At 37.0% G+C, this 12,338-nt stretch overlaps 1 protein-coding gene across 6 annotated transcripts in view; it reads left to right on the plus strand.

The window, feature by feature from the left end:
• The window catches only part of LCORL (ligand dependent nuclear receptor corepressor like), a 67,780-nt gene that overhangs the window by 20,620 nt on the left and 34,822 nt on the right, over positions 1-12,338 (plus strand). For all 6 annotated transcript variants that reach the window (XM_015862621.2, XM_015862622.2, XM_015862623.2 and 3 more), the window contains exons 2-4: positions 2,682-2,747; positions 9,175-9,254; positions 9,493-9,622. In XM_015862621.2, the coding sequence (XP_015718107.1) occupies positions 2,682-2,747; positions 9,175-9,254; positions 9,493-9,622 (276 nt within the window). The remainder of the gene's footprint in view (positions 1-2,681; positions 2,748-9,174; positions 9,255-9,492; positions 9,623-12,338) is intronic.

The following is a 12,338-nucleotide window of genomic DNA, read 5'->3' on the forward strand; positions in this document are numbered from 1 at the left end:
CTTCAGACCTGCCAAGCAGTGTGTTTGAAAATGGTGCTTAAATGTCCTTTTCATTTTATCACATATAATGTTCTTGGATGTTCTCCTCAGACTGAGTCATTCAAATACATTTCTTGAAAATATGCTTCCGGTCTCAGTTGTGAGATGCTACTTATTGGTGTCCCTGCTTCTGTACTTCATGTTGTTTGGTGCCTTTACCCTCTCTGCTGTTCTCCTGCTTCCTGGGAGCCCTCCTTATCAGCCAAGCCTGTTGGCAGTGATGATTTGCTTTACCAAATGAATCCTGTCTCAAGCACTTTCTTTGTCAGCGATGATCTTACTGTCATGAAAGCTGAGGTCCTGCCTGCAGCAAGATGGTCGCGTTTTTATTTTCTGAATGCTTCCCCTGTCGAAGCCTTTAGCCTTGGTCAACACCTGGGCACCAGTGTCCTTTGCTATTGTACCAGGACCCTTGCAGTTAACTTTGATCTAAAGATCTCCCTTGGTGGTACTGTGGGTGGTTGTGCAGATGAGCAATAGATAATATTGCAGTAGACAAGTGAGCTGTAAAATCTTTTAGCAGCATCCTTTGGTCTGTGCCCTCGACAAGCGGCAGGCCTTTGGGGATGGTATGGTGTATCGAAGTCTTCATCCCACATACAAAGAAGTCTGCAACCACTACCATGTACCGCTTCCTTTTATTGGCATTGGTTGTAGACACTTGAATTGGGCTTAGATGTCATAGTTAGCATAACTGGTTTCTCCTCCCCTGTTTCCTCATCTCTGCGCCTTTTCAGCACCTCTTTCTGTTGCTTCAAGTCACAGTTTAAGCCTGCCCTGTCCTGGAAATCCTTATCCTAGCAGGAATGCAGCCGATTCAGTAGAGGGTGGTCATAAGCAGGGGAGGGGGGGGAGGACTGCTTGAAAAGGAAGTTTAAACTTTGTTTAGGAAAGTAAACTATGAAAATGTTCCTGCATAGAAAGACCAGCAGCATCATACATTTCTTCTTGTGAAAACTGTTGAGGTGACCCAACTTAGATCATGAAGGGTGTCAAATAGCGAATAGAACTGATACAGAGCACAGCCCTGCCAAAAAAAAAAAAAAGGACTTGGGGTACTGGTGGATGGCAAACTAGACATGTGTCAGCACTGTGCACTTGCAGCCTAGAAAGCCAGCTATATTCTGGGCAGCATTGAAAGAAGCGTGGCCAGCAGGGCAAGGGGGGTGATCCTGCATATCTGCTCTGTGCTGATGAGACCTTGCCTGGAGTGCTGCGACCAGGTGTGGAGTCCTCAGTATATGAGACTAAACAGCCTCAGTTCTTTCAGTTGCTCCTTATAAGGCATGTTCTCCAATCCCTAATATGGTTTGAATTTATATTGCGTTGAATCACAGATTCAGTGGACAGTATTTCAGTAAAACTTCAGTGTTCATTTGTGCCTTGGATTTTTGCTTTCTAATTTTTGTGGGCTATATTAATAAAAAAAAATAATTAAGGCATGTATTTATTGAAAAAAAAAAAAAGTGGAAACCTAAGATAGAAATAAATACTTATATCTCAAATCATGGAATTATTGAAAGTGTAATTGAATTCTGTTGAATTTAATAATATTTATTTAATAATATTTAAGACTACTTAAGGTATGGTGGGTATTTATTCTTCCTCATACCAATGTGCGTTCAACCTAAAGCAGTGTGAATGTTCCTTGTGATAGAGGACATCGCAAATGTTGAGCAGATTTATAAATAATAAAAGTATTCTCTGCTGATAGGCAGTTTTTTTTCTCAAGGATATTGATATCTTTTCTGTAGTAGGATAATAAAATACTCTTGTAAAGTGGTACAATGCAGCTCTGTCTTTGGTATGGGCAGCCTCAAGGTCCCAAGTATGGAGAACTTGAACCTTCAAATGCTGCTTTGAATTATCCTCTTAGCTGAAAATAGGCTTATTATATACAAGTCTATAAGGGGAGGCACTTGAAAACCATTTACGTATTGAGTTATGCTTAGGTTGATAATGATACAATTCTCACCATATTTCATCAATTGTCCTCTTCTGTTGTGTGTTTGTTGGGTTTGTTTATTAGTTGATGTGCTCTTCTCCACTGCTGCAGGATGTGATTTGACAAAGTACCTAGAACAGACTAGCTGGTCAATCTGGAATAAAGTGGATTTATTTAATCCTCAATTTTAAAAAGGTTTTTGTACAGATACTTAGGACTACAGAGAACTTCTGTAATGTCAGAAGCAGAAGTAGTTTTTTAATACATTTTTAGGAATACTAACCTTCTGAGATAACATTAGCGAGTCTGAGCAAGATGTTTCTAATTTTTGCAGTCCTATCTCTTCCCACTCTCTTCTTCCAGTTTCTAATTCACATGGTAAGAAAAGGCTTCACTTGTGTAGAGCTATGAGGTTAATCTTCCCACCTTCGAGATTCTGTGGCAGTTATTTTAAGTCCAATGAGGCTGTTGGGGCATGGCTTAATAGGCTGACTGCGTGCAGATGGCAGTCGCCTTGTCTCGTGTTTACCTTCTAATTCTGTTGAATGGTCCTATAGCAGCAGGAATATTTATATGATAAATGTAATAATTTTTGAAATTGCTCTGAGGATTTGAGAATATTTGATGCTTGTTTTCTCAAATTTGCTTTACTTCTAAAATAAACCTTTGATTCACTGTTCTAAATGTTTGTTTCCAGGTTTTGAAAGTATTTTAGAAGGGCTTTATGGACCAAGGCTACGAAGAGACCTCAGTTTATTTGAAGGTAAATGAGCCAGTTTTTAGTTCAATGATCTTTATTTGCAAGTTTTTCTTTTAGCTAGGAGTACTCTAAAATGTGTATTTAATTCTTCTTTTATTTAAAAAAAAAAAGAAAAAAAAAGAAAAAAGAAAAAACAAGAAATCTCCAGTTGTTTTTCTTTCTAATGTATTTTTCTTCACGTGTCAGTACTGCGCAGAGGCAAAATGCAGTTTGAAATAATACTTGGGTCATGATATGTAGTTAAATTTTGGATTAGTTAAGCTCTTCTGAGTAGCTCTCATGAGAGTTTTACTTTTCTGGAGTATTTCATCTTTAGTTTCATTCTCTGGACAGTTTTTAGGACAGCTTGTCTTCCCTACCAACATTTATTGGAAAAGGGAAGATGATAAATGCTAGCTTGCTTTTTCTATTACACAAAGTTTAATCTTTTATGTTAAAAAATAAATAAATAAATTATATATATGTATATATTTGTATTTATTTTCTACTCTTTTTGTGCAAGACCTCTCTTTATTCCGTGTGTCTTGGTGTTGTTGGATTAAGTGTTAATAACATCTAGGTGTTTATCTATGTATTCATCAGTTTTTAACAAAAGCCAAGGATGATATTTTGAAATAAATGTATTGTCAAAATAATTTCACTGTTTTTTTAAAAAAAAAAATTCCTTTGTTACCAAGCTTTCAAAATGTTCAATTTAATTTCCTTACAGTTTTTGATAGCGTACTTTAGGAAGTTTTTAATTTATATGCTGGTAGCACATGAGATGGAGTGTCACATGCTGTGTATGTTTGCTTAGAGCAGGGTTGGATCAATCACTTTAACATGGCTATGGTTTTGTCATCTTTGTACTGCATAAGTGCCATGGTCTGTATCATATGCATAACACTGTTATAAAGGAAGGGTGAGAACCTGAAATATGATTTCACTGCTATTTTAAGAATGATCTTCTGCCATTTTTAAAGCTAGGTGTGCCACTAGTCAGACTCTTTAAAACACTTAAATGTATAGGATTGGACTAAAACTTATTTTCTGGATTAGTACTTCCATCTACTGTGTTAAAAACAAGTACATTACACCAGGAAGTAAAGAGGGCAATGTTAGTGTGCAATATCTTTTAACTGCTTCTAATTCTAATGTGTTTTTATGTGTTAGGCATCATATTGATCAGCTTTATTATTTTCTTGCATTAAAGGGTTTACAATTTGAAAGAAAATTCAGGGTATCTTGGGATTTTGCGTAAGAAGACAAAGTATCAAATGAGCGACCAGAATACTTTACAGCTAAAAGAGCCCAACAGTCAACTGTAAAGTGTTACATTACTGCTTTAGAGTTGCTTCATGTCGGTTGCTTCACTTCTTATGGGAAATGCTATAGCTTATTTATCTCATGCAGTTGAAGATTTTTAGTAACCTTCTACTTAAGGTGATTTGTGGTGTCCATTGTTTACGTAGGATCTTTGGTTTACTTTTTTTTTATTTTTTTATTTTTTTTTTTATTTTTTTGTCCTGCAGATAAATTTTATGTTCATCTAAAGTATAATCTGCTGAAAGTTATTCCCCCAGTTCCCCTCATTTGTCAGGAATATTTTTGGTGGGTTTTTTTTGGACAGTTAAAGCCTTTTTCGATATGTCTGATGCACCTGTAAAGCTGTTTTCAGTTCTGAAGCAACTGCAGAAGGGATGGATGACGATAGGGTGCCCTCCTTATTCATTTTTATTAATTTTTTACATATATGAATACTATAACAGTCTGAAAGAGATTGCTGTGCTCTATAAATATGGTAGACGTTGACCTTATACAATGCTGGTCTGTTTCTAAATTGTCATCAGAACTGCATTGTAAAGACCAGTGCAGCATTCTTGTGTAAGATTGACAATAGATCTTCCCCTTTTATTATTCAAATGTAGTTTTTCCATTTTATAACTAAAGAAACTGAGACAAACTAAATTTCCCTTAGTTTAAAAATATGGTTGGTATAAAGAACAGAATGCATGTTTTTGGGCTCTCGGCAACATTCCTAAGTCACTACATCCTATAAGTTGTCCATTTTGTTTGTCATGAGCACTGTACCGGTACTGTATACATGCAGAATTATGCATCACTGCCAGGAGTGTATGTTTCTTTGAATGAAGCTTAAGAAATCAAATGTCTTTCTAACCTGAAAATATATGAGAATCTGTTGAAATATTGCTGCTGAGCAGCGTATAGGTTTTTCTCTACATTGCTATTTTTATGTGTTTTTGTAACAGTAATATGCATCAAATGTAATGTGAGTGTATTAGCTTATGTAACTCCTCCTTAGATGCATCTTGAAATAGTATTTGATATGCAGATTAAATTATTGTATTCAAAGCTTCTTGAGGGTTAAATAAATAAATTACAATGGCAAATTCAGATGTAGATTTCAGTTTTACTCATCTGTTTTTCTTACTTTTTTAAGAAAATACCATGTAAACCTTAGAAACTAAGCATCCAGGCTAATTAAGTAGCCACTTGTGATAACAGGCATCTACCTGAAGAGGAAAAGATTTTCTTGATTATCCTAAAAACCTTTCACATTATACATGTAGGACTTGTATTTGCATGAATTATTACTATTCATATCTTGGCATTAGGTCTTCCTTCCTGTTTGCTTATACCTATCTTCTGCTAATTACATTCACATGTAATCTGTTATCATTTTTTCCTCTTGGAAAATCACTGGTCTGAGGTGAGGAATAAGACATTTTTGAGGGTATCTTTCAAAGGGCATTTGCAATATATGAAGTCAGTTGCCTTGAGCGTAGGTCTGTAACTGATGTATCGTTAACCACAGACTACACGTAAAGGAAAACATGAGTAGTATTTTGGTTTGTTTTTTGTTTTCTTCATTTTACTGAGCCAGAAGAGGCAACGTGAGTGCGCATGAGCTTATTTTACATTGCTGTGCCACTGCTGAAAAACCCTGCAATAAGATGAAGATCTGAAGGAAGACATCTAGGAGGACAGTTTGTAATAATTTTGTTACTGCAAAGAGCCTCTTTCTTCCCTTTATTTCTCACGTTGTTTTTTTTTTTAATATATAGTTTGAGGTTTTGGGACAGTCCCTAACGGAGCTTTTAGCCTTTCTCTTTTCATCAGTACTGTGGTTTTTAACCACTCTTTAAAAGTTATAAGAGATGTTCTCATCTTTTTTACTCAATTTCAGAATATTTGTATTAGAAGAGCTCAGTATTGATCCATTACCTATATATTTTTTACTTTTTATTATGTTGGCATTTTTATTTAGCTCACTGGATTCCTGATACATATGAGTTAGTCTTTTTTTTTTTTTTTTTGCATAAATTTAGTGTCTTGCAGAGCTGATGCTTCTCAGGTCTTGCTTGTTTGCTGATACACAGGGCTTGTTCTCCAGTTAGACTTTTAACAATGAAACTTTAAAATATCCTGTCTGATAAATATAAAGCCTGACCTGGAGTTACACTTACCATCTCAGTGTTTATAAGTCGTTCTGTTGTGGTTTCAAGTATGACTTTGAAAAGATGAATTTGTTAATGAAAGTGTAGCGTGCATTAGTTTTATATATGTAGATGTACTGAATGAATGGCTCTACCTGTCAGGAGTGTTGAGGTTAATGTTGTTCCTACTGCACAGTCAGAAATATTCTGTCTTTTTTTTCTAATGATGATCAATTGTCCAACCTGTCAACCTAGGAGCCTCATTTTCTTTCGGGTTAATTTTGTTTCTGCTGGTGCCTCTGTGATAAGGTATTTGGGAGAGTTAACAGAAGAAAATGAAAACAAAACCACTACCAACAAAGCTGCACAACATTCGTGAGAGGAATGTGAGTGGGGAGAAGGAGCATGAGAAATGGTCTTGTCAGAGAAGGAGAAAGAGGAAATGCTCCAGGTATTGGGGCAGAGATTCCCCTGCAGTAGTCTATGAAGGGTATCACCTGGAGAAATAACCTGGAGCACTTGGAAAACCATGCCAGAGAAGATGATATCTGTGCTTTAGTCCAAGGAAGACCTTACGCCACAGCAGAGGGATGTGCCCTGGAAGAAACTACAGTCCTTGGAGAGCCCACCCAGGAGCAGTTTTTCTGGAAGAGACTTTGGCCCATGGGGAACCCATGCTGGAGCAGTCTTATTCTGAAGGACTGAGCCCTGTGCTGAGGCCCTAAACTAGAACGCTTCTTGAGCTGCCATCGTTAAGAACAGTCCACACTGGAAGATGAAGGCTTGTAGCCTGTGGGAATGATGCTGAAAACAGGGAAAATGGGAGGAGGAAGAAGGAGCAGAGAGTTCTTATGAATGGATAGTGACTTCAAGATCCAATATCTTCCTGACCTGTTTGTAGCTGGGGAGGAGAAAAAAAGTCAGGAATGAAGGAATGACTGTAAAGATGGTGGGGGAAGGTGTTTGGTTTTGCCTTTTTTTTGTATTATGGAAATCTGTTTGGAATGGCAAAAAATTAAATTTACTTTCTCCAAGTTGAGTCTTTTGCCTGTAACAGTACTTGGTAAGTGATCTCCCTGCATTAATGTAGACCCATGAGTTTTTTAATCGTGATCCAGGAATTCTTCCGTCTTGGTCTGCCCTGCTGAGGAGGGGAGATGAGAGTGATGGCTTAGGGGTTCTGGCAGCCAGCCTGGGTCAATCCACCACAACATTTCACATGGAAAGTAGATATCTCAAGAACCGCCCTAAGTGGACTGTGGTTGTAATTCAGTGATGTATTAAAATAAAATAAAAAAATAAAAAATAAAAAAAAGGAAAGGAAGTAGTTCATAAGGAAAGCAAGTATATTTTTAAGCTGTAAGCACATAAAGTGGAAATGACTGGCATGGGTGGAAGACCTTGTTCTAGTTAAATTAATATATTCACCTTTCAAAACGATGTAGCTATGATCAAGATTTATGCGCATCCAGGATGCTGTAAAAAAGGCTGTTGTAAATGTAAAGGAAAAGCATTTTCTTGAGAACTTGGTCACCCACCTGTGCTCAGGAAACAGGAGACCAAGTAGCAACGATGCAGAGAAAATGGGGCTGAGTCCCTTGAGAGAAGACCAAAGTAGATTGGATTAGCCTAGCAAAATGAAGTGTAAGAAGGGGGGGATTGGGGATGATGGTATTATGTGTAAGTATGTTAAGATGCTAAATACTCATGAGAGATAACTGTTTGAATATAAGAACAATGTTGCCACAAAATCATACTGGAAGAAATTGCTATGAGTAAATTTAAACAAGAAATTGGAAGATTTTTAGAAGAGTCGATTTTGGAAAATCATTAGTGCTTGGTGATTTGTGATGGAAAGCTAACTTGAAATGGAGTTTAGTAACACAATTAAAGAAAATAGGTGGTGCGTTTCCATTCAGCTCTGTTTAAGTCCTGTATTTGCTCAAGAGCAGGGTAAGTCTTCTGATAAGATATGTTATTTATGTTTGTATCAGAATAAACAAAGCATTTCAAATGAGTGTAGGGTTTTGATTTATTTGTAGTGGTGACACAGGATAAAGTATATTTCAATACAGTACACACTGCTCAAATGGTGATGGATCTATCCTAATTTCTACCGTAGTTTGACAAAGATTTGCAGGCTTTCATTAAAAATAATTAGACTGGGATTCAGAGCTTAATTGACTGTACTCAGGTACCTGTATAACTGCAGTACAACTGAAATATGAATTCATGAAGGGTGTTCTGAAAGTAATGCCTCCTATTTTACTATGTTGCCCCACTGTGTCAGGTGCATGGTGGCAGAAATACATGGCTTTGTAGAAATTGTGTGTTCCTTCCAATATTCCATTAAATGTTGTTGCTGTGCAACAGATAACAGCAGCGAGGCAGTCTGACAGAATGGTATCTGACACAGAAGTGTCTATGAAGCAAAGGTGTGTAATTGAATTCATCTGTGTGGAAAAAATGGCACCCATTGACATCCATCAATGCTTGCTGAACATCGATGGAGACCAAACAGTGGATATGAGCACAGTGAGGTGGTGCGTTTCAGCAGTGGTGACAATGGGTCACCTTCACTGGTGCAAACTTTTATGAGTGTGCCATGAAGGTTCTTGATCATCACTGGTAAAAATGCATAGCTAACGGTGGTGACTATTTTGAAAACTGGGGGCTGAGAATATGCTCTATCAAATATTGTTATTGTGCTCTTTGTATCTGTTGTAGTTTCCATGCAAGTAAATAGGAGGCATTACTTTCAGAGCAACCTTATGTACCTTCCATTTTAAGAGTTGTGATTTGAATAATAGACCATGTAAGCTAGGCTAGACTTCAAAAATATCCAAAGAACTGAGTACTATTAACTACATTTTACCAATGAGCGTGCACTTGGTCACAAAGAAACTTAAGACAATTGTTGGATGTGTATTTTGTTCTCTGAATCCATTTTTACTTGTTTAAAACATCTAGTTTTTTTTTTCCCTTCTTTTAAGACTGTGAGCCAGAAGAGCTAACTGACTGGTCTATGGATGAGAAATGTTCCTTTTGTAATTTACACAAAGAAACAGTCAGTGTAAGTATGACATATACTAAGTATGACTCCCCACCTAACTTTCAATATAAGAATAGGAATCAGAGAACTGAATTTTGCAAATAACTTAATGCATTTTGACTCAAGATAGTTTAGCTATGCTGGGAAATAAAATTATTTTTAGTGGTTTCTTATTTCATAAGCTCAGAAAGTTAATTATACGTTGTACTATCAATAGACCAACTTCTGGAAGACTTCATAATTTTCATCTGCCTTCTAGGATCGTGCATCTGTTATCGGTTCTTCACAGTCAACGCCTATAGAGGAACTTTCATCTCAGGGCCAGTCCAACACTGATAAGATTGAATGCCAAGCAGAAAACTATCTAAATGCACTCTTTCGAAAGAAAGGTAATGAAAACATGTATCTTCTATTTAGATATAACTTGAATCTAGAAAAATTGAGTAATTATGTTTGACTTTGATTCTGAAGTACTTTTTTTTTTAATGTACTGAGCACTGTTTCTCTTTGTTCTTTATTTTCCCCTTGTCTTTACTTAATGTCAGCAAATCAAGCACTACTTCTCTTCCAGCTTGCCATTGTTTTTAGTCTTGCTGCATCTGTTTTTCTCCTGGATCTGTGTTCATTATCTTTCTTCTCTATGAACTAATTATTTCTTTCCATGCTAACTCTGATGCACTTAAACATTTTCTATGCCTAAATTGCTTTCGCTTCACAGCAGGAAAACTCTTTTAAGTGAGGAAATGTGTTCTATGAATTACAAAATAGTACTTGGGTTCTTCTTCTGAGTTGCAGCTTTCAATACGTTCAATTTTGTGTTTGAAATTTAATGCTGAAACAATGTTTAGAAACTCTTTAGTTCCTTATCTGCTCTCATCCTTTGGCAGCTGGAAAGTGAGCAACTAAAAGCTGTTTCATGTAGATTACTTTCCAGTAAGCTAGTCACTATTGAGAGAAGTAGAAATACTCATTTTCTTCCCAAATCTTCTGTGTAAGGAATGTGACTGCAGGTTTACTCATCATGCACTTTACATGGTTTTATTGGGGGTATAGTAGGTGTATGCCTTGAATGCCAAAATAGGTGAGTATTAAAAGTATTAGAAGACCTCTAAAATCATCTAGTCCAAATGCTCGCCCATCACTACTCCACCCACTAAACTCATCCTTAAGTGCCACATATCCCCTTTTCTTGAAAACCTCCTGGCGCTGTGACTCTACCACTTCCTTGGGCATCGTTTTCCAATGAAATTTTTCCTAATATCCAACTTGAGCCAGCCTAGCTTAGCTTAAGGCTGTTACCTCTTATCCTGTCTCTAGCTACTTGGGAGACCAACCCCCACTTCACTACAGCCTCCTATCAGGTTGTTGTAGACAGCAGTAAAAGTCTCCCTTAAACCTTCTCTTCTTCAGGCTAAACAGTACCAGTTCCCTCAGCTGCTCCTCATAAGACCTCTCACCAGCTTTGTTGCCCTTCTCTGGATGTGCTGCAGGGTATCAATGCCTTTCTTGTAGTGAGTAGCCCAAAACTGAAGACAGTACTTGAGGTGCAGCCTTATCAGAGATGAGTACAGAGAGATGATCACATCTAGTCTACAAGTTATTTAAAGAACATTAACTGAGGAAGCTTTAATCCTAAATGTGAGCTTTGAATCAAAATCACTACAATTAGTCATAACTGCATATCATCTTTGTTACTGCCTTCACTTGTATTCTGGCTAGAATCTTGACAAAATCAAAAACAAGTTACTAGTCTATAACACAAATGTGTTACTTAGTCTTCCCCTGTATTTTATTTTGGGAAGGTCTATGAAGTTCTGATGGGAGCTAGATAGGATATCAGAGCTACCTTTTACTCCAGCTTCTTAGAAACTCTTCTGCTACGTATTTGTATGTGCACATGCAATCAGTGGAATTTCTGTCTGAAAAACGGAAGCTTAAGCAAATGTAGAATCATAGAATGGCTTAGCTTGGAAGAGACCTTAGATATCATCTGCCTCCAACCTCCTTGCTGTGGGCAAGGTTGCCACCCATTGTGCATGCACAGGGCCCCATCCATCTTGACCTTGAATGCCTTTAAGGACAAGGTATCCACAGCTACCCTGGACAGCATGTTCCAGTGCCTTGTGATCCTCTGAGTAAAAAAATTTTTCCTAACATCTAGCCTGAAGTTCACATCTTTTAGTGTAAAGCCATTCCCCTTTGTCCTACCCATTTGTCTTATCAGTAGGTATAGACACATATAGATTTCAAACTTCAAAGTAGCTATAATCATGACTCCTGTTAAAAACATCTTAAAATAAAACTTTTTGTTCATAAAAAGTATATCTGGTGCCATCTGCTGATAAAAATTAAAAAATATTTGCTAGTGGGACTTAAGCTCAGAGGTCTACTTCTCCCAAAATACATTAAATTGCATTTTCAAATATTGTATGATTAGTTAAAAGATTGTAGCGAAGTGAAGCATAGTGAAGCTTTAACACTGCAAACTTAAAATTGCAGGTCTTTACCTGCTTTCAGTTTGTACTTTTTGGGGTTTTTTTTGTGTGTTTATTTTAAGCTGTTGATCAGTAATATTCTCCACTTGACAGTGGAATTACGGCGTTAGGCAGTTGCTCTTGTTCCCAGATAATGATTAATTCTCATGAAAACCAAATGCCACTTGAACATTTAGTGGATTCATTATGCAGGAATCAGGAAATACCAATAAATAAAGAACACCTGTGTCTAGGTGTTATGATTGGGAAAGATTTCTTGTACATGTTCTCCAGCACTTAGAATTTCCAGAAACTCCTGTTAAGTTTTATAAATTTTGATAGAGTTTTGGCTGAAGGAGTGTCAGAATATAGGCCTTCAACCAAAAACAGACTTTTGTGATTCATATCTTGCATACGGTCTCTTGAAAATGAATTGTCTAACATATACTCGGTCTTTGAAAATGGAGGAGCTCCACCTTACCTTGTGAAAGGAGACTAACAGCCATTGGCAGGACTCATCTTGGAACAATTTTCTGTGTCAGGCAGACCAAATACATGTATTTGTAATGCTTAGCAATACTTTCCTGGTGTTTAGAATAAATCTGAATCACTTTTCTTTCTGTGGGACTGC

The sequence above is a fragment of the Coturnix japonica genome, chromosome 4, assembly GCF_001577835.2.
Source record: "Coturnix japonica isolate 7356 chromosome 4, Coturnix japonica 2.1, whole genome shotgun sequence".
Taxonomy (NCBI): Eukaryota; Metazoa; Chordata; class Aves; order Galliformes; family Phasianidae; genus Coturnix; species Coturnix japonica.